General features: G+C 37.7%; 1 protein-coding gene across 2 annotated transcripts; it reads left to right on the top strand.

The window, feature by feature from the left end:
* The first annotated feature begins 561 nt into the window (after window positions 1–561).
* LOC119795675 (desmoplakin-like) lies at window positions 562–18194 on the top strand. Of its 2 annotated transcripts, none has more exons than XM_038303773.1 (24): window positions 562–1044; window positions 1697–1781; window positions 1973–2091; window positions 2178–2319; window positions 4804–4929; window positions 5577–5636; window positions 5738–5905; window positions 6017–6121; window positions 6217–6312; window positions 6403–6528; window positions 6730–6882; window positions 7000–7154; window positions 7435–7561; window positions 7689–7875; window positions 8277–8497; window positions 8606–8787; window positions 8884–9022; window positions 9642–9835; window positions 9918–10080; window positions 11310–11393; window positions 11483–11590; window positions 11809–11907; window positions 12007–13821; window positions 14204–18194. In XM_038303773.1, exons 1-24 carry the CDS (start codon window positions 809–811, stop codon window positions 17396–17398), a joined length of 8085 nt encoding a protein of 2694 aa, XP_038159701.1. In that variant the 5' UTR covers window positions 562–808; the 3' UTR covers window positions 17399–18194. The 2 variants fall into 2 exon arrangements, with proteins under 2 accessions (XP_038159701.1, XP_038159702.1); XM_038303774.1 differs by having other exon boundaries at window positions 565–1044; window positions 12007–12504.
* Window positions 18195–18288: the final 94 nt, after the last annotated feature.

An 18288-nucleotide genomic window follows, 5' to 3' on the forward strand; every position in this document is an offset into this window, starting at 1 on the left:
TGAATGTGTTTTATCTTTATTAGAGAAGCACCTGCTACAGTTTTAGCACTATATTTTAAGGAATAATCGTGCATGATTGACCTTTTTTGATTTACAACAACTTTCTTTCCCTTATAATCATCAACATCACATCTGCAGCCATGCATAGTTCCACTGATATATCTGTCAGATCTCAGTAGGTCGTACAGTTAAGCATTTTCTATAGAGACAGGAGGTATGACAGGAGTTTAAAGTGGTGATCCAGCAGTGTTGCATATTCATTTCTAAGGGAACAGGTTCGTGCGCGTATTTGGGTAACTTTAATGCACAATATTCAACTTGTTTCATTGTTTTCTGATCGATTCTGCTTCAGTACACTAAACAAACAAAAAGGAAAACTGGAGAAAGGCGTGGCCAGGAATAGCCTAACCTGGTGCATCTGTAACAATATCCCAAATTCCCCCGTTTGAAATGTCACATAAATACTTAATTAAACCAGACATGACATTCTGTTCACTTTAGGAAGGGCGTTGCTCTATAAAACCATTTAGCTGAACAAGGTGACTAGACAAACCTTTCCCACACTCGTCGTGCTGTTTCGTAAACTCAGCAAGGTGTGGTTTCAGTCCAAAAAGCAGCTTATTTCCGTCTATTCACAGAGCGGCATTATCTGCGCAACAGGGCAGGAGACGGGGCGGAGAAAAGCGCGCAGTGGGTCCGCTGTCCGGACAGCAAGAGCAGAAACAATAAGGAAAAGAAGCAACAACAACAAATATATACAGATATATATATTAAAGCAGGGAAAAAAGCAACAACAACTCGGGACAAAATGAGTCATTATGGCTCTGACCCTAGACTGGCCTCTTTGGGGCCGAGGAATAACTCTCGCACCGACTTGAATTCTTTCAGAAACGACGTGTTCATGACTGGAAACGGCTACCAGGCAGAGTTCCAGCAAATGGAGCCAGGATACTCCTACCAGACCCACACCAAGTCCTCCATGTACGGCGGAGGCGGTGGCACCATAAAGGTGTCCCAAGGGACCCTCGGACCTGGTGCAGTAAGGTAAGGGCCCCACACACAATATCCTGTTATAGGACGCTTGGTAATAAAGTTCCTAACTTCTTCACACATTTTACCTTAAAGAGGCTGTGATGCAAAACGTCTAAAACTAGTTTTAGTACAAATAGGTTCAATGAATTTCAATAAAATTAAAATATCCATGTTTGGATAATTATGTCCATTTTATTAGCAGTTGTTTCTGTAAGTAAACGCACATAAAGGTGTAATTTTATTGCATTTTCTTGATTTGTTGCACAATCAGAAAACAAAAGTAATAGTTAAACACACCCACTTTGAATGTCTTCCCAACGCCGTCACTAAGAATGATGTCAGCTTATGTGAAAGCTTTTTTATTTTTATTAACTGATTTAATTATTGATTTTTCTTTAAATATAGGCACAATAAAAACCTTATTTAGGCTGCAATATATAAACATATACTTAAAACCATGCAATGGTCTTTATCGATGCAAGTGTGTCAACTTATTTTACTTATCTTTTTTTTTTTTTTTACTTTGACCCCAATGGTTTTTGATTTGTTTGAAGCTAGATGGAGTTTAGCAACTTGTTGACTATATTTTAAGCAAATTTTTCTACAACTGATAGATTAATTTATTTGACTTATAGCAGTCTGTTGTCCTTCTTCCTATGTTCAGCCCGATGGTGCTTCAGCAAAAAGCTGGTATCCTGGTAGGCCAAAGTCATGAGTATTTGGAGAAGGCTAATATTATTCTGACCTCTGTAAGTATAACACATATACTCTCTACAGAACTGAAATGATGTAAAGCTCTACTTGTTAAAGCTATGTTTTTCCAAAGAGATCTAAACAGAAGATGACTGTTTAATCTAATAAATTGTTAGAATCAGAAAGATCTAGCATTTTAGGAACATCATTTTTGCAGAGAAATAGACATTGTGTGATTTTCTTTTAGGGAGGTTCAATGATTGACGCAGAGAGATTCATACTAATGGCTGGAGAAAGCCTTCAAAGGCTGAATATTATTTGCAGAGATCTGATGGAGATGCGTATACCGTCTGATGCTCCAAGAGAGTAAGATCAAACACATTATCTATAGTTTTTAGATAGGATTCAAAGATTTTCTGATTTGTGTCTGATAACATTTTACATATCCACAGATGTGAAATGCTGCAACATAGGTTTAACTCCATCAAACAGAAAATGGCCGGATATGGGACTATGAAGGGTAACAGAGGCAGTGTTGGCAGTGATGGTGGGAGGTTGTTGAATGACGCCATCAGCTGGATTAACCAGCAGAAGGTGAGTTCCTCAGTGTGAAAGTTTACCTTATTATTATTTTTTTTAAACATTTGTTGACAATTTCTAAAGGATGCAAAAAATAGCTTCTATTTTTTTTACTGGAAAAATCAGTTCTTATATTATAAATCCATGGTGGATAAATACAAATGCCCTTCTAGGACATGTGAATAAAAAGCCAGAAAACAAGTTTAAATAGTTTTTGTTTCTGGAGTCTAAGGCAGAGTGATAAAGTTCCCCTGTCACCTATCCAACCCTACGGTAACTGAAACCATCTCGACTCGCTGCCAAAACCTGATCCATGAATGAAAGAGGCTAAGAGATCCTGATGGGCTGAAACAAAGGAGCAGAGAGAGAAAAAAGGAGAGTTCTGTTTTACCAGAAAGCTCATAAAGATCTTTGATAAAAACAGTGCTGAAAATAAAGGAGTCATGGAAGTAGAGGAGAAAGGGGGAGTGTAGAAGTGTGATATGTTGCACTGTCCTCTGAGTCAGTTCGTAAGAACCCGGGTGACCTATTTGACCTGTAGTATGCTCATGGGAAAACGCCTCTCTGTTCTCGTACTCGTCGTTGCTCCACCTTCTCAACAACACACCCTGTCATTCTGTCACCACTTACCGCCTCACCCCTCTGAATCTAACCACACGCATTCCTCCACTAACCAGATATCTAACATGTTTTGTTTTTTTTTGGTTTTTTTGTTGTTGTTTTTTAGCCTGTATTCCTGTAGTTCACAGCAGACAAATAGCTTTTCAGATGCACTGTTCGTTGTTGTCGGAGGGTAACATCGCTGATATTTCACATTCCACAAGTTGTCTTTGTTGTTAAAAGTTGGGCTTGTCTTGCTTTGGGCATGTATTCACAAGGGAAAAAGGGAGTGGTTAGGGAACAAAAACCTTGAGAGGGAAGGGTGAAAAAAAAGGCAGAGAACAGAACAGGGACGGGCTAAGGTTGTTTGCTGGATGAACTCCTATCAAAGCTGAGGGCTGTGTACAAGGAGGGCATTGTTGAAATAGTTTCCTGCTTTAAATAAATGAATGATAGTTTGCTGACACCTAGAGGGTAAAAAAGGTAAAAGAAGAAGCATGAAAGTGCTAGTATTCGGTTTGACCTGCACTGATAAGTTCCCCTTTATTTGTATAAATACACATCTAAGAAACTCCAATCAGCAACACTGCAAAAAATGTAAATCTTTGTAAGGTTATTTTTTCTTAAAGTAAGTGTTTTTTGTCTTGCACTGAGGAGGTAAATGCCAATCAAACCAGACAATTTACATTTAAAATAAGAAAAAACAATTGTATTGTCTTATTTCAAGTGCATATTATCTAATTATCTTAGTTTAAGAGTAGAAATGCTCATTCCATTGGCAAATTATCTCATTTACCTACACAAATTGAGGCTAGATACACTGAATTTCAGACATTTTTACTTATTTCTTTATTGTTTTTGTAGTGAACATGTTAAAGTTATATTATCAAGACTTATTTAGTGGGATATTCTGTACAGAGAATGTTGTGTTTAAACATTTTAGGAAAATCTATTTTTAGATAAAATAAAAATTTACTTTACACTGCCGTCATTTTTATCTGATTCTTCTTCTAAGTAGAAATACTTGACAGGTTTTGATCTCAGCATTTTCCCCACACCGGAATATTATTGGTGACTTACTGTCTTAGATCTCCAATTTACTGTGTAAATAAAAATATGTTACTGTATAATAATAATAATTAAAAAAAAGCAGGTACACATAGCAGTCCATTTTGATCTTAGCCTTTCCAGGGCCAACCATTAAATTTAGCTTTGTGGAACAAATAATCTGGGTTTAGACTAAGTGAAAGTGCCAATAGTTATCTACTGTGCTTGATTCGTAAGTGCTAAGTACCGAAAAGGGATCAAGAGAAAGGAAAGGGGTGTTTGTGGTAGAATATAATGGAATAAGTAAAGAAAAACAGACTAACCGAATTTGGATGACACAAAGAAGACAAGTGGGTAAAAAGCGATATCCAGAGACTACAGAAGAATCTGAATTAGGGCTGAAACAATTAATTGGATTATTTGTGATTAATCGGTTATTGAAATAATGGTCAACTAATTTAGTAGTCGATTAATTGTTAACTGAACTATAGAGACTCTAAAACATGCCTTTAGCTGACAGAGCAAGCAAACCAAAATTGTGAAAAAAAAATAAATAAATAAAAAAAAAAATATATATATATATATATATAAATATATATATATATATATATATATATATATATATATATATATATATATATATATAAATATATATATATATATATATAAATATATAAAAAAATTAAGATTCAATAATATGAAATCCTCAATGAGAATAATGGTATTCATACAAACCTACCCCAACTCTAGCCCTACTATTCTCACGGAAATTATCTCTTGTCCAAAAAATTTGAGAAGAAAAAGCAAATCACTATTGACATCATTGTTTTATTTTGTTTTTCAATCTGATAGCGGATCATTGAGACAACACCGTTTGGAGACGACTCCCACGCCATAGGAGAGCAAATTGTTGCCCACAATAGATTCCACAGCTCTATTCAAAGAAGCACAGAAGTAACACGTGCCAGAGAGGAACTGGTAAGTATATTTATCTACTTTTTAACCCTGTTTTGATCACTTTACATTACTTTACATTCTTTCTGTTAATTAGGCATGGCTTCGTAAAAGAAGTAAAAAGCCTCAGTGGGTAAAATAAGGCAATATATCACATATCAAAGCTGTAATATCAATATTTAGTTCTTTTGAAGTAAATAAGAAAGAATAAGTAAAAGCAATTAATTATTTTTCTTAGCATATCGTTCATTTTACCATTATGCTTTTTTAGAGGACAGAATAGAAGCTATTATCTCAGGTTAATTGGCTCAGTGTTCTCTGGTAGAGGCTTGAGTCGGCTGCTTAACAAACATGCTGCTTGTTAACTGGGATCTCAGCTCAAGTGATAAGTGGTGCTCAGACTGACTGGGGTTTTCATTCTTGGTAATATAAATATTTTGATAACTAGACGTGTCTTTTTTATAAGCAAGAGAAAAGAAATGTGCCTTCTTTTGGCCAGTTAGCCTGTCGTGGACGTATATACAGCTAAAGTAAAACTCCCTCATCCAAGCACAATCTCTAACAGCTTATTAAAATGTTTTAAACTGGTTAAACCAAAAAAAGTGTGTTACGTACGTTTCTCTGTGATGTTTGCAACTCAAACCTGAGCAAAAATTTGAACTGCTTTCCAGAAGGCAATAGGCGATAAGTACCACCTTACCATCCTGGAACAAGAAATGGACAGCCTACAGGTAGAGCATGACTCTTCTAGCAGAATTAGCATCATGTTAAGCTTTTTCTTTCTTTTTCTTTTTTTATGTCTATTAGTAAAGTTCTCATTTTTCTCTTAAAGAAAATGTCCAACAATCGCAAGAGTCAACTTACTGAACTTCAGTTCATCATTGACGAGGTCTCTCGAGCCATCATGTGGGTGAATGAAAAAGAGGAGGAGGAGCTGGTGTTTGACTGGGGAGACAAAAACATCGACAGCTATATCCCCAAGAAGCAGGAGAGCTACTCTGTAAGAATCCCCGAGTTATTTTCTTTTAGTTAGTTATAAATTGGTTTCCTGTGTTTTATAGTATTTTATTAGTTTAACTGTTTGGATTCTTTCTCCCTGTTTATCTAACAGAAGCTAATGAGGGACTTGGAGGAGAAGGAGAAGGAGTTAAACAAGCTGAAACAGAAAACATCTGGTCTCCTGAGCAATAACCATCCTGCCTCAGATAAAATTGAAGTAAGATTGACTCCTTTATTTTTAGCATTTGTTTGATTCTATACTATATCTCAAAACAGCTGTAATATTTTGAGTTAACTTTTTGCACCCCACAGGCCTACATGGACACCCTGCAGACGCAGTGGAGCTGGCTTCTTCAGATCACAAAATGTATCCAAGTTCATCTGAAGGAGAACGCTGCTTACAGCCAAGTATGGCTTCAGATGTTTGTGTTGTTTGGATGAAAATCTTACCCCGTATATTTTCACATAAAATAACTTTTTTTGTGTGTCAATTTTCAGTTCTTTAAGGAGGCAAATGAAATCAATGCAAAGCTTCAGAAGCAACATGAGACCATCAGGACCAAATTCATATGTGACAAGAACACTAGTCTAGAGAACCTAATGGAACTTCTGAAAAATCTGGAGGTAAATATGTATTCTCTAGCATTTTGTATGCCTATTTAGCTTATTAAAAAAAGCTTTTTGATATAAAGCATTTAATATCAGCATTTGGTGTTTGGTAGACAGTCTGAATTTATCTGATGGAGTTTAAAGCATGGTCTGATTTTCTTCTCTCAAAGTTGATGAGTAAAGAAGCCAAGTTAAAATTTCTACTTTGCATTGCAGAAAGAGAAAGATCGGATCATGGAGAATAAGAGGCATGTCCACAGTCTGGTCAGCAAGTCAAAGTCCATCGTCAGACTTAAGCCTCGAAACCCTGAGGAGAAATCCACCAGCCCCATCATGGTTGAAGCCTTGTGTGACTTTAAGCAGGACCAGGTGGGAAATGTTCATTTTCCAGCCCCATCACTCACATACTCAGTAACAGCAGTTAAGTATATGTAGCTGTGCTCATGTTTTTTTATTTTTGTGTGTGTTTTATTTGAATATTTTCAGAAAGGTATATTGAAAGGGAACGAGGGTATTCTGAAAGACAATTCTCAGCGCTCCAAATGGCTTGTGACAGGACCTGGAGGTCTGGACATGCAGATTCCCTCAGTGTGCCTGGTTATCCCACCTCCAAATCCACTTAGCATCGGAGTTGCTTCGAAGTAAGAGTTGGTTGTTTTAAAGTTCTGTACAAAGCAGTGGCCTCCTTGGAATCTCCAATTCGTTGTGTCTTTGTCAATTAAGTAATCCAGATGTTTAACTGTTCCTAAAACCTAACACACTTCTGCCCAAGGAGCAGAAGTCAGTTGATTTATCTTACTAATTCTTCATATTCGCTCGAACCAAATGTTTGAGGCTCTCTTGCTTTGTCAGATTAAGAAGTTCTGGTATATAGTGTTGTTTATATTACGTACAATGAATGACTGTGTATATTGTTGGCAGAAATGAGCAGTATTATGAGGCCATCATGGCCCTTTGGAATCAGCTCTTCATCAACATCAAGAGTCTCATCGCCTGGCAGTATTGCCTCAAAGATGTCAACTACATTAATTCCCTCACCCTTAGCATGGTAAGACGTCACAGAGGAATCCTTAACATGAATGAAACCTGAATTCAAATGTATTTTTAGTGTTTTTGTTTTAGCTATATAGCTCAAATGTTTCACATTCAGTCTAAGCCTACGTTTTATCTTTAAGCTGTCGAAGATGCGTCCTGAGGAGTACCGCAGCATCATCAAAAGACTGGAGACTCATTACCAGGAGTTCCTCCGCACAAGCCAGGGTTCTGATTTGTTTGGGGAAGAGGATAAGAAAACCATTCAGGGCCACTTTGACAAGGCTCAAGAGCACTATGATACATTGATCATTCAGCTAACCAACAACCGTAAGCATGCATTTTGTTTATCTGGTTATGATAAGTTAGGGAACCTTTTGGGGGGAACTTTTTGTTATAGAACAATTTAGGACTTTGTTTCAGTAAAATTCATAAAAACTCAAGAAAGTACACATTTTCTAGCTTTATGAAGGGGTGGTATTCATTTTTTTTAGTTTTCTTTTTTCAAAGATGAGTAGCAAAAGGGAATTCACATAAACAGTACCTATGGCTTACGAGACATTGTGCACACTTGTGCATCTCTAATTTTTAAAATAATAACTTAATTAACCTTGAGATCCCAACTTAAAGCACATCTGTTTGTTTTTATGTATTAATTCAGTATAAGACTGAAATCAGTTTTATTTAGTTTCTCTTTTATTAATTTATAATTCTGAACTCCTGCACTACAGACGGGGAAAAAGGGAAGCCTGAAGCCCCAAAGCCAGAAGACCAAGTCCCCACCAAACAACCAACCAAAACCACCACTGTCATCAGCCTATCATTGCTCACCAATCTGCAAGAAATACGTCGCAGGCTGGAAATAGCTGAATCCAGCATCACTGACCATCTCCATGTTCCTCTGGGGGAAAACGGTGTGCACCAGTGCTCAGTGCACATTCAGAATCTTGAGGTATTCTACTTTTTTTTATTTAAATCACATTTATAGGACTGACCAAAGAATGTTTGAAAGAGTTTTAAATACAAATATAAATACATATTGATTTATGTTGATTTCCAGGGTGCACACCAAGATCTAGAGTCAATTTACAATGAGTATATGCACCTAAGAGAAATGATTACAAAGCAGCTAAAGGGGGTTCCTGCAGACTCAGAGCAGGCCAAGTTCCTCCGCTCAGAACTGGAAATAATCAACCAAAAATTGGGCGGCTTACAGCATCTCTACTCAATCTACATTCAGAGGTGTGTGTTGTTGTTTTATCATGCGTAAAAATGAAAACAAATATAGTCTGAAACTAAAATTAGGTTAATCTCTTTACCTGCTGATTTAATGTACAGATTGACTGCACTAAAGGCTTTACTCCAAAGCCTTCTCCAAGCTGAGGATATTATTAAAGTTCACGAGGCCAGACTGACAGAGAAGGAAACCAGTTCCACAGACCCTCAAGAACTGGAAAACCACCGGAGTGCTCTAAGGGTATGATATGGCTTTTTCAAGAAATTGTTATTCTCATGGATTATATTATTTTTTTAAATTGGTTTTGAAAGCTGGCACTATGTGTGTATATATATATATACATATATATATATATATATATATATATATATATATATATATATATATATATATATATATATATATATATATATATATATATATATATATATATAAAACAAATGGATTTCTTTAGACATATAGGATTTAGTTTTCTAAAAATGACAATAAATTCTTGCTTTTCATCATTAGTATAACAATTTCATCTTTTAACCTTAAAGGTAAATTGTCATATATTAAAAGCAGTATACTACTTTTACCCCTCTTACTACCTAATAATGGTTTGGGACTTTTTTTAAATCATTAGTTAATAAATTAGCTAATATTACATTGAAGTCTGAATATAATAATATCAATTGTTAACAGTAAAAGAAAAATCATAATAAATTAAAACTGATAAAGGTTTAAATTTAAGTTTGCCAATTATAAGTTCAAAAGCTTATTGCCAATTACCACAAAAAATACAAACATTTTTATTTTCTGTTTAAGTTGTAAAATCTACGAAGCACAAATGCACTTATTGTGTGAATCTTCGTTATAGAACATGAAGCTCGAACTTGAACAGAGACGGGACCTGCTGACTTCCATGGAGTCCAACATGGCTGAAGCAGTGCACTGTAACACGCAGATTTCCGAGTCTTTCCACAGATGTGATGTGGATTTGTCCAAGTACTCTGAACTGGTAGGCCAGCTGAGCGACCGCTGGCGCCGCATTCAAAACCAGATTGATAGCAGGTATTGTAAGGTACAGTGCTTACATTTATGTAATGTTACTGCTGGTAAAGCACTAAAGAATCTCTTCCTCTTCCTGCTTCAGAATGCTGGACCTGGACAAACAAAAGGAGCAGTTAACACAATATCAGCAGGACAGAAATTCCATGGAGCATTGGATAGACAATACCAGGAAACGCCAGGACACCCTTCAAACGGCCAAGTTCACTGATATCCAGATGTTGAATGACTATCTTAACCAACAAAAGGCATGCGTTTCCATATTTTCACAAATTTGTTTTTATCATTACAAACTTTAAAAGGAAATGTTTCCTGTTTTTGTTTTTTGGGTTAAAAAAAGCTTAGGTGAAAGGAGGTATTTTAGGCTATTTAGCTGTAATTCCGTCTGATTATTTGATTTGATAAGGCAATATACTATTTTTGTGCTCTTAATTTGTATTTCCTACTGACTAAATCAAGATAGCCACAGCCTACAGCTATATTCTCAGTTATTGCACACTCAGTAAGAAAAAGTGCTTTTGTCCACAGCTATTCTTACTCATACTTAATTTTAATGACAAATAGTAAGGTTTATTTCAATTCAATCCAGTTTATTTATATAGGGGCAATTCACAACACATTCATCTCAAGGCACTTTACAATTCAACCAATTTGTATAACTACAGTACAACTAGTACAACCTTCTGTTGAGTTTAAAATGCCAATAGAAGGAGAAATAAATCACAGATCCATCTTGACTGAGGTATAAACAGGTCAAGGACTTTTGAATATGTTGATTCTGTCAAGCATTAGTGATCATTTGTGTACAAAGCTTTAGATCAGTATGCTCATTTTAATCTAGAGCATTTAAAATATACTTTTTTATGGAACAGAGGTCTACAATCTGTAGCTGCAAATGTTTTTTTTTAGAATGCAATGGTTCTTAATAGTGGCCTAAAATGAAAAGCAACAACTAATGTTGTAGAATGAGGCATACCAGTCTTAGAAATTTGATTGGGTTTTGATTGAACTTTCACAATAGAATAACATTGAAATGAATTTTTTATTGTTAGGTTGGACGTTATGTGGAATTTTTTTGTACAATGAATAATATCCTACAGAAAAAAATTCATCCTAATGAAACTTTTCACAATTTTCCTTGTTAAAAGCTGAAATACAACAGACTCTTAGTTGTTTATAAATGGAATAAATAATTAAAGGAATAATAAAATAATAATAACTTTTGTTTTAGTTATAAGGTCCTAATCAATTTACAAAGCTTCAATATTTGCGGATCTTAACAACTTTTAATCAGCCAGGCTTGGGGCAAAACAGATCTTTGGGTTTTAAAGTTTGCAGAACCCTGGTATAGAATATAAAGTCTAAAGAATTCTTTAAAAAAAATCACAAACCTCCACATCTAATGAAGAAAGATATGTATTAAAAATCTGGGAAATTATATGGAATGTTTTTAATTTTTGTTGTTCTTTTTAACTAGGCTCTTCATAATGAGATCAAAGCCAAGAAGGAGAAAGTTGAGGATGTTCAGAGAAATGCTGACAATTGTGCTACTTCCATAAAGGTAATCCATTAGCTCCATCTCAAAATGTATCTTGATGAAAAAGTCCTTAACAAGTATGATGTAAATAACATTTCCTTTGGTGTTTTCAGGATTATGAGCTGCAGCTTGCTTCTTACAGTTCAGGTCTGGAAACTTTGCTTAATGTCCCAATCAAGAGAACATTGCTCCAGTCTCCAGCCTCTTATGTCAGAAAAGAGGTAATCATCAACATCTTTAAAATAATCATATGCTATTTTTTTCATATTTATTCTGTGATGATTTTTAATAATATAGATAACTGTCGCTATGTTTTAAAGACCTTGTGTACTAAATCAAGTCTGTTCCCAAACGAAAAATCAAGTTATTAAGAAATTTGTGAAAATGAGTATTGTTCTGCACTGAACAGTAGTAATTTTAATCTAATTACCATCCCCAGGCTGGTGAACTTCAGGAACATTACATCGAGCTGCTTACCCGCTCCAGCGATTATTACAAGTTCCTGGGTGACTTGCTGAAAAACATGGAAGAGCTGAAGGTTAGCATCTGATTCACTTAAGTTAATGTAACTGTATGTAACTGATCAAATATGTTTGAAAACATCTCACTGTGTTCTTACTGCTTAATGTGTTCTCAGTTAAGAAACACCCGGATTGAGATGTTAGAGGAGGACCTGAGGCGTCTCCAGGATGAACTGCAAGATCAAAAACAAAAAAATAGGTCTCTTGAGGATACGTTGGCCAACTACAAGCTGGAACTCAGTCAGTGTAAAAATGAACTCATATCAGTGCAAGAAGTGAAGAGAACTACAGTAATGCAAGTCAATGCTGCTAAAGAGAGCCTTGATAGCACACAGGGCCAGATTCAACATCTTAACGAGGAACTGACCCGTCTTAAATATCAGCTTGAAGAGGAAAAGAGGAAAAGACGGCTTGCGGAAGAGCGCTACTCAAGCCAGCAGGAGGAGTATGAGGCAGCAGTCCGTCGCAGGCAGAAAGAACTGGAGGAGGTTAGCTGGATAAAGATAGATCTAGAGAAGTCGGTGAAGGACAAAGAACGTGAAATTGAAAGACTGAAGATGCAGCTAGAGGAGGAAGCTACACGCCGGCGAAATGCAGAGTCAGATATATCAAAGGTAAGAACACAGTGCACCCAGGAGATAAGTCAGCTCAAACAGACATATGAGACACAGATCCACATCACCAAGACCACCATTCAGAAAGTGTCCCAGCAGAGGGATGAAGATGCAGCAGAGTTAAGGCTGCAAGTAGACCGGCTTACTGCCGAGAAAAGAGATCTGGAAGAAGAGCTCAGAAGACAGAGACAATCCATTGCCCTTATAGAAATGCAGAAGAGCAAGGCAGAACAGGAAGCCAGCCAGCAGATGGCCTCAGTGACTCAAGAGACGAGGATTCGTACCGAGCTGGAACAGCAGTTGAGAACTATCAAACAGCAGAGAGAAGAAGATGAGCTGCAATTGAAGGAATCCAAAAAAGAAAATCAGGAAAAGTCCAGGAAAATCAGTGTGCTAACATTTAACCTGGAGGAAGAGGGCAAAAAGAGAAGAGCTCTGGAACTGGAAATCAATCACCTGAAGCAAGCCGAGGCAGAACTGAGGTCAAAGAGCAACTCTTACCTTGAGACAATTAACAAGCTCAAAGTGACTGAACAGGAGATCCACATCACCAGAGTGGAGCTTGAAAAGCAGACCAGTGAGAAAGCCAAGGCTGAACAGAGTACTGCTAGGCTCCAGAGCCGTATCAGGGAACTGCAGTGTTCTCTGGATGAGATGGAAGCTGAGATGGAAAAGCAAAAAAAGGCAACACAAGAGGAATTTACCCGTAGAAAGAGGATGGAATCAGAGTTGGAGAGGATGACACGAACGTGCAGAGAGCATACCACCACAATTAACTCGCTGAAATCAGTTCAGATAGAGGTCACAAACACTGGGAGGAAGTATGAGCAGGAAATCAAGGCTCTCCAGGAGCAACTGGACAAGAGCCTAAGGGATCATAAAGCCACCAAGGAAGAACTGGCAGCTGTGACAAATGAGCTCAAAACACTGAAACAAAAACTCCAGCAAGAGCAGGTGCGAGTTCATGAGCTCAACCAGCGCAATGAAAGCCTGTATAAGACAATCGAAGAGAAGAGTCGCCAGCTCAATGACTTCAACACTGAGATAGAAAAGCTGAAAACTCTTACACAGAACCTGACCAAAGAGAGACTGAGGGTGGAGGAAGAGCTGAGGGCAGTACGACAGGAGAGAGATGAACTGAAAAATAGCAAAGATGCTATCGATGCAGAAAGTGCCACTCAGATATCAGCCTTGCATGTCCAGCTTCAGACTAGCTCCAAGAGGACATCAGAGCTCCAGTTTCTCATCAGTGACCTGACCAAGGAGAGAGAAAAGCTTAAAATGGAAATAGAAAAATTCCAAAAGCAGTCAATTGAGGTATTTTCAACCACATTGAAGGATCATATACTCATAAAACTAATTGATTACTTTTCTGCTTGCATGTTTTGTTCTATATGCTGTATGATTGATTCTGATTTTGTGGTACTTTGATGCTGTGTATAACTATTATAAGTGAGTTATTGTCTTTTTAATTGAGCACAATTTTTCCTTACTCACAAATCTTTCTTCATGTATGGTTGGATGTGTGTTTTATTTCAATACATTCACAGATATTTAAACATAACTTGAACTGTCTAGTAACATGTAAAAAATAATGTGCAACATATTCTTATATATATATGTATGTATGTGTATATGTATGTATGTGTATATACAAATTATTTACATTATAATGCTCTCTTTTCTTATTTTTTCACAGACCTCCCAGTTGGTGCACGTGTCCGAAAGTAAATACAGTGAGCTACAGCTGGAGAGAGATAGCTTGCTCTCCAGACTTAAACTACTGGAACAGGACAAGAACCGTAACCAGAGATTAGAAGAAGAGCTTGCTCGACTCAAACTCTCTCTAGAAACAGAGATACGCAGCAAACAGCGTTTGCAGGATGAAAAAAATTCTGTTCTTAAAGAATTCACCACTATAAAAAGCCAATACGAGTTTAAAGAAACCCAGATTAGACAATGCGAGTCAGACAGAGACAAGGCTGACAGAGAGAGGCTGTCCCTTAAGAATGAAATTGAGAGGTTGATGAGGGAGCTGAATATTGTGGAGGAGAGGTACAAGAGTCGTCTCATGATCTCAGAAAAGGAGGCATCTGAATTGGCTCAAAAGAGACAAGAGTTGGAGAGAGAGATTCTCAGACTCAAACAGAGACCAGCTACACTTAACATTCATACCCAAACAGATGAGAAGGTCATGACGATTGATCCATCAAAGCTTGTATTTGACGGGGTACGCCGCAAAGTCACAGCCCACCAGCTCTGTGACTGTGGTATTATCAGTAAAGCGACCCTGGAGCTGCTTCTAAATGGTAAAAAGACAGTGGAGGAAGTAGCTGTGGACATCCAGCTTAGTCTAAAGGGCACTGGCATTATTGCTGGGATGGTGACAGGTTCACATGGGAAAATGCCTTTCACTGAAGCCAAACACAGGAATCTCATTGGCCCAGAGAGTGCTCTCATGCTCTTGGAAGCTCAAGCAGCAACAGGCTACATCGTGGACCCTGCCTTTAATGAAAGGATGCCTGTAGATACTGCCTGTTCAAGAGGGATTGTAGATACAGAAGATAGAGATATTTTGTTAAAAGCTGAAGCCGCTAGCATAGGGTTTAAAGATCCGTATACCGGCAAGGTGCTGTCTGTGGGACAGGCCTGTAAGAAGGGTCACGTTGACAAAGAAACTGCAATCCGGTTGCTCCAGGCTCAGGAGTCTGTTGGGGGCATAATAGACCCTGTTCTAAGTGTGTTCCTTCCAAAAGATCTTGCCTTGGATCGGAATCTTATAGACGAGGATCTATACAGGGCTTTGAATAAAAGGCCTACTGCCTACCTGGACCCAGCAAATGAAGAGAAGGTCACATATAGTGACCTTAGAAGGAAGTGTACGGCTGAACCGGTGTCTGGTTTGCTCCTGCTTCGTGGTCCAGAGAAGCCCATGACAGTGAAGGGTTTCCGTGGTGATGTCTCTATCGATGAACTAGTTAAATCTGAGCTGCTGGATAAAACTGATGTGGAAAAGCTCAATCAGGGTAAAATCACCACAAAAGACATAGAAGACAAGTTAAAGTCCTATCTCTATGGCTCGACCTGTATTGCAGGTATCTATGATGAGGCCAATGACAGGATAATGCCTTTGTATCAGGCAATGAAGGAAGGATTGTTAATGAGAGGAACCACTTTAGAGCTTCTGGAAGCTCAAGCTGCATCAGGCTTCGTTGTAGATCCAGTTAACAATGTTTTCCTAACTGTAGAAGAAGCTACAAAAAGAGGCATTGTAGGGAAGGAGTTCAAGAATAAGCTCCTGTCGGCAGAGAAGGCAGTAACTGGATACAGAGATCCAGGTACAGGAAAGACAATCTCCCTCTTCCAGGCTATTGAGAAAGATATTATTGAGAGAGGTCATGGAATCCGGCTGCTGGAGGCCCAAATTGCAAGCGGTGGAATTATTGACCCAGTTGAGAGCCACCGTATTGATGTCTCTGTTGCCTATAAAAGAGGATATTTTGATGAGGAAATGAATGAGATTTTAACTTATGAAGGGGATGACACAAAAGGATTTTTTGACCCTAATACCAAGGAGAACTTGACCTATCTTCAACTAAAGGAGAGATGCATCAAAGATGCCAAAACAGGCCTAATACTCCTGCCCCTCAAAGACAAGAAAAAGGCTCAGCAAACTCAGGAAAGTCGCACCAATGTGCTACGCAAAAGGCGTGTTGTAATTGTTGATCCAGACACAGGGCTTGAGATGTCAGTCAGGGAGGCCTATCACAAGGAGCTAATTGACTATGAAACATTCCTGGACCTTTCTGAGCAGGAATGTGAGTGGGAGGAAATCACTATCACTGGATCAGATGGGACTGCACGTTTGGTCATTGTGGACCGAAAAACTGGAACCCAGTATGACGTTCAGGACTGCATAGACCGTGCTCTCATTGACCAAAAGATGTTGGATCAGTACCGTGCTGGAACAGTAACTTTGACTGAGTTAGCTGACAAAATTGCTAGCAGGACCAGCAGCACTGAAATGACTATTTCAACCAGTAGTGTTGATGACATGGTCACATGCAGCAGCCCCACCCAAGCCACTCCATCTTCTCCTACTGTTCGTAAACGCTTCAACAGCATCTCAATTACAGTCTCTCCCCCTGGAATGTTTGATGACCAAAGCCCTGTAGCAGCCATATTTGACACAGAGACTTTAGAGAAAATAACTATTCTTGAAGCTCTCAAAAGAGGTATTGTTGACACTATTACTGCACAAAGGTTGCTGGAGGCTCAGGCCTGCACAGGTGGCATCATCAACCCTGCAACCGGTGACCGTCTTTCACTTGACGATGCAGTCCATCAGAGCATCCTAGATGAAAACATGGCCTCTAAACTGAAAGCAGCCCAAAAAGCCTATGTTGGTTTTGAGGATTTGAAAACCAAACGGAAGCTTTCTGTAGCTGAGGCAGTAAAGGAGACCTGGCTTCCTTATGAGGCAGGCCAGAGATTTATGGAGTTTCAGTATTTGACAGGAGGCCTAATAGAACCTCACAAAGGGCGTCGCATCAGCATTGAAGAGGCCATCCGGAAAGGCTGGCTAGATGGTAAAGGGGCACAGAAGCTGCAGGAATCCCGGAACCTACCAAAGAATTTGACCTGTCCTAAGACTAAGCTGAAGATCTCCTACAAAGAAGCCATGGATAACTGCATGGTGGAGGAAGGCAATGGAATGAAGATGCTGCAGGCCTCGTCTATCTCCAGCAAAGGAATAAGCAGCCCCTATAATGTCTCAAACCCTGGATCTCGCTCTGGTTCCAGGGCTGGTTCGAGGAGTGGATCTCGTAGGGGCAGTGTTGACTATACCTCAAGTTACTCCTACAGTTTCTCCTCAAACAGTACCACTTATTAAACACTCACGCTTAATGCAAACCAAATTATTGAGCTGTTTTCCAATTTTATTGTTTTCTTATTATGTTTTATGTTTAAACATAGCTGAGTTTATTGTTCAATGTTAATCAGTCTAGATTTATATAAGATTTGCTTGTTTTCAATTTCTTTATGGTAGGGTAGTTTGTAGTTGTGATATAAGCTGACATCTTTGTAGTAACATGTTTTTAACTTGCTACAAATAATTTTTACATACCATTTATGTTAAAATTATAAATTTAGTCTTGTTTTTTTTTTCTGTTCAAACTAACTTCACGCACCCAGTATAGCTGTAATCAATCATTTTCTACTCCTTTTTTTGTGTACTTTGTTGTAGCTTAATTCATATATATTTTGCAAATAATGTTTTATTGTTTACTGCAAATGCTTATGTTTTGTTCAAATAAAAAAAAAAGTAAAATACTATTAACACTTGCAATCCAAATTAAGTAGTTGCAGAAAGTTCTACTAAATATGTACTAGTCTGGTGGCATGAGTAATGTGCTTATAAAAGAGGTGACTATGAGAAGAACAGTAATTTTGACAAAAAAGTCTTTTATTTTCTTTGTATTTTTGTTGTTTTTTTACTAAACTTAGCCTCATTATTTGATTTTTTTTTTTAGCAACATTTATAAAGCTTTATTCATACACATTATTGTCTGTTTTTGTGGTCGGCAACTACTGATGTTTTCTTTGAATATTTGGAAAATAAAACGACTTACTTTAAATATTGTCTGTATGATTTGTCATAAATTCAAATAAAACTGGTTCAAAAAGTTCTCACACATGTCTTAGCATCAATTTACAATTTACATATAAAGTAAATCTTTCCAGAAGAAATTATTAAGGCAAAAAATTTGTTACACCATGCCT

The sequence above is a fragment of the Cyprinodon tularosa genome, unplaced genomic scaffold (genome assembly GCF_016077235.1).
Source record: "Cyprinodon tularosa strain WSP-4 unplaced genomic scaffold, ASM1607723v1 ctg52, whole genome shotgun sequence".
NCBI classification, from domain to species: domain Eukaryota; kingdom Metazoa; phylum Chordata; class Actinopteri; order Cyprinodontiformes; family Cyprinodontidae; genus Cyprinodon; species Cyprinodon tularosa.

Bases quoted from the DNA above. Each gene is read 5' to 3' on its own strand.
- LOC119795675 (XM_038303773.1), top strand. From the start codon at position 809: ATGAGTCATTATGGCTCTGACCCTAGACTGGCCTCTTTGGGGCCGAGG. The intron at 1,782-1,972 runs GTAAGTATAACA...ATTTTCTTTTAG, and splicing joins CTAATATTATTCTGACCTCT to GGAGGTTCAATGATTGACGC. The intron at 5,637-5,737 runs GTAGAGCATGAC...TTTCTCTTAAAG, and splicing joins AAGAAATGGACAGCCTACAG to AAAATGTCCAACAATCGCAA.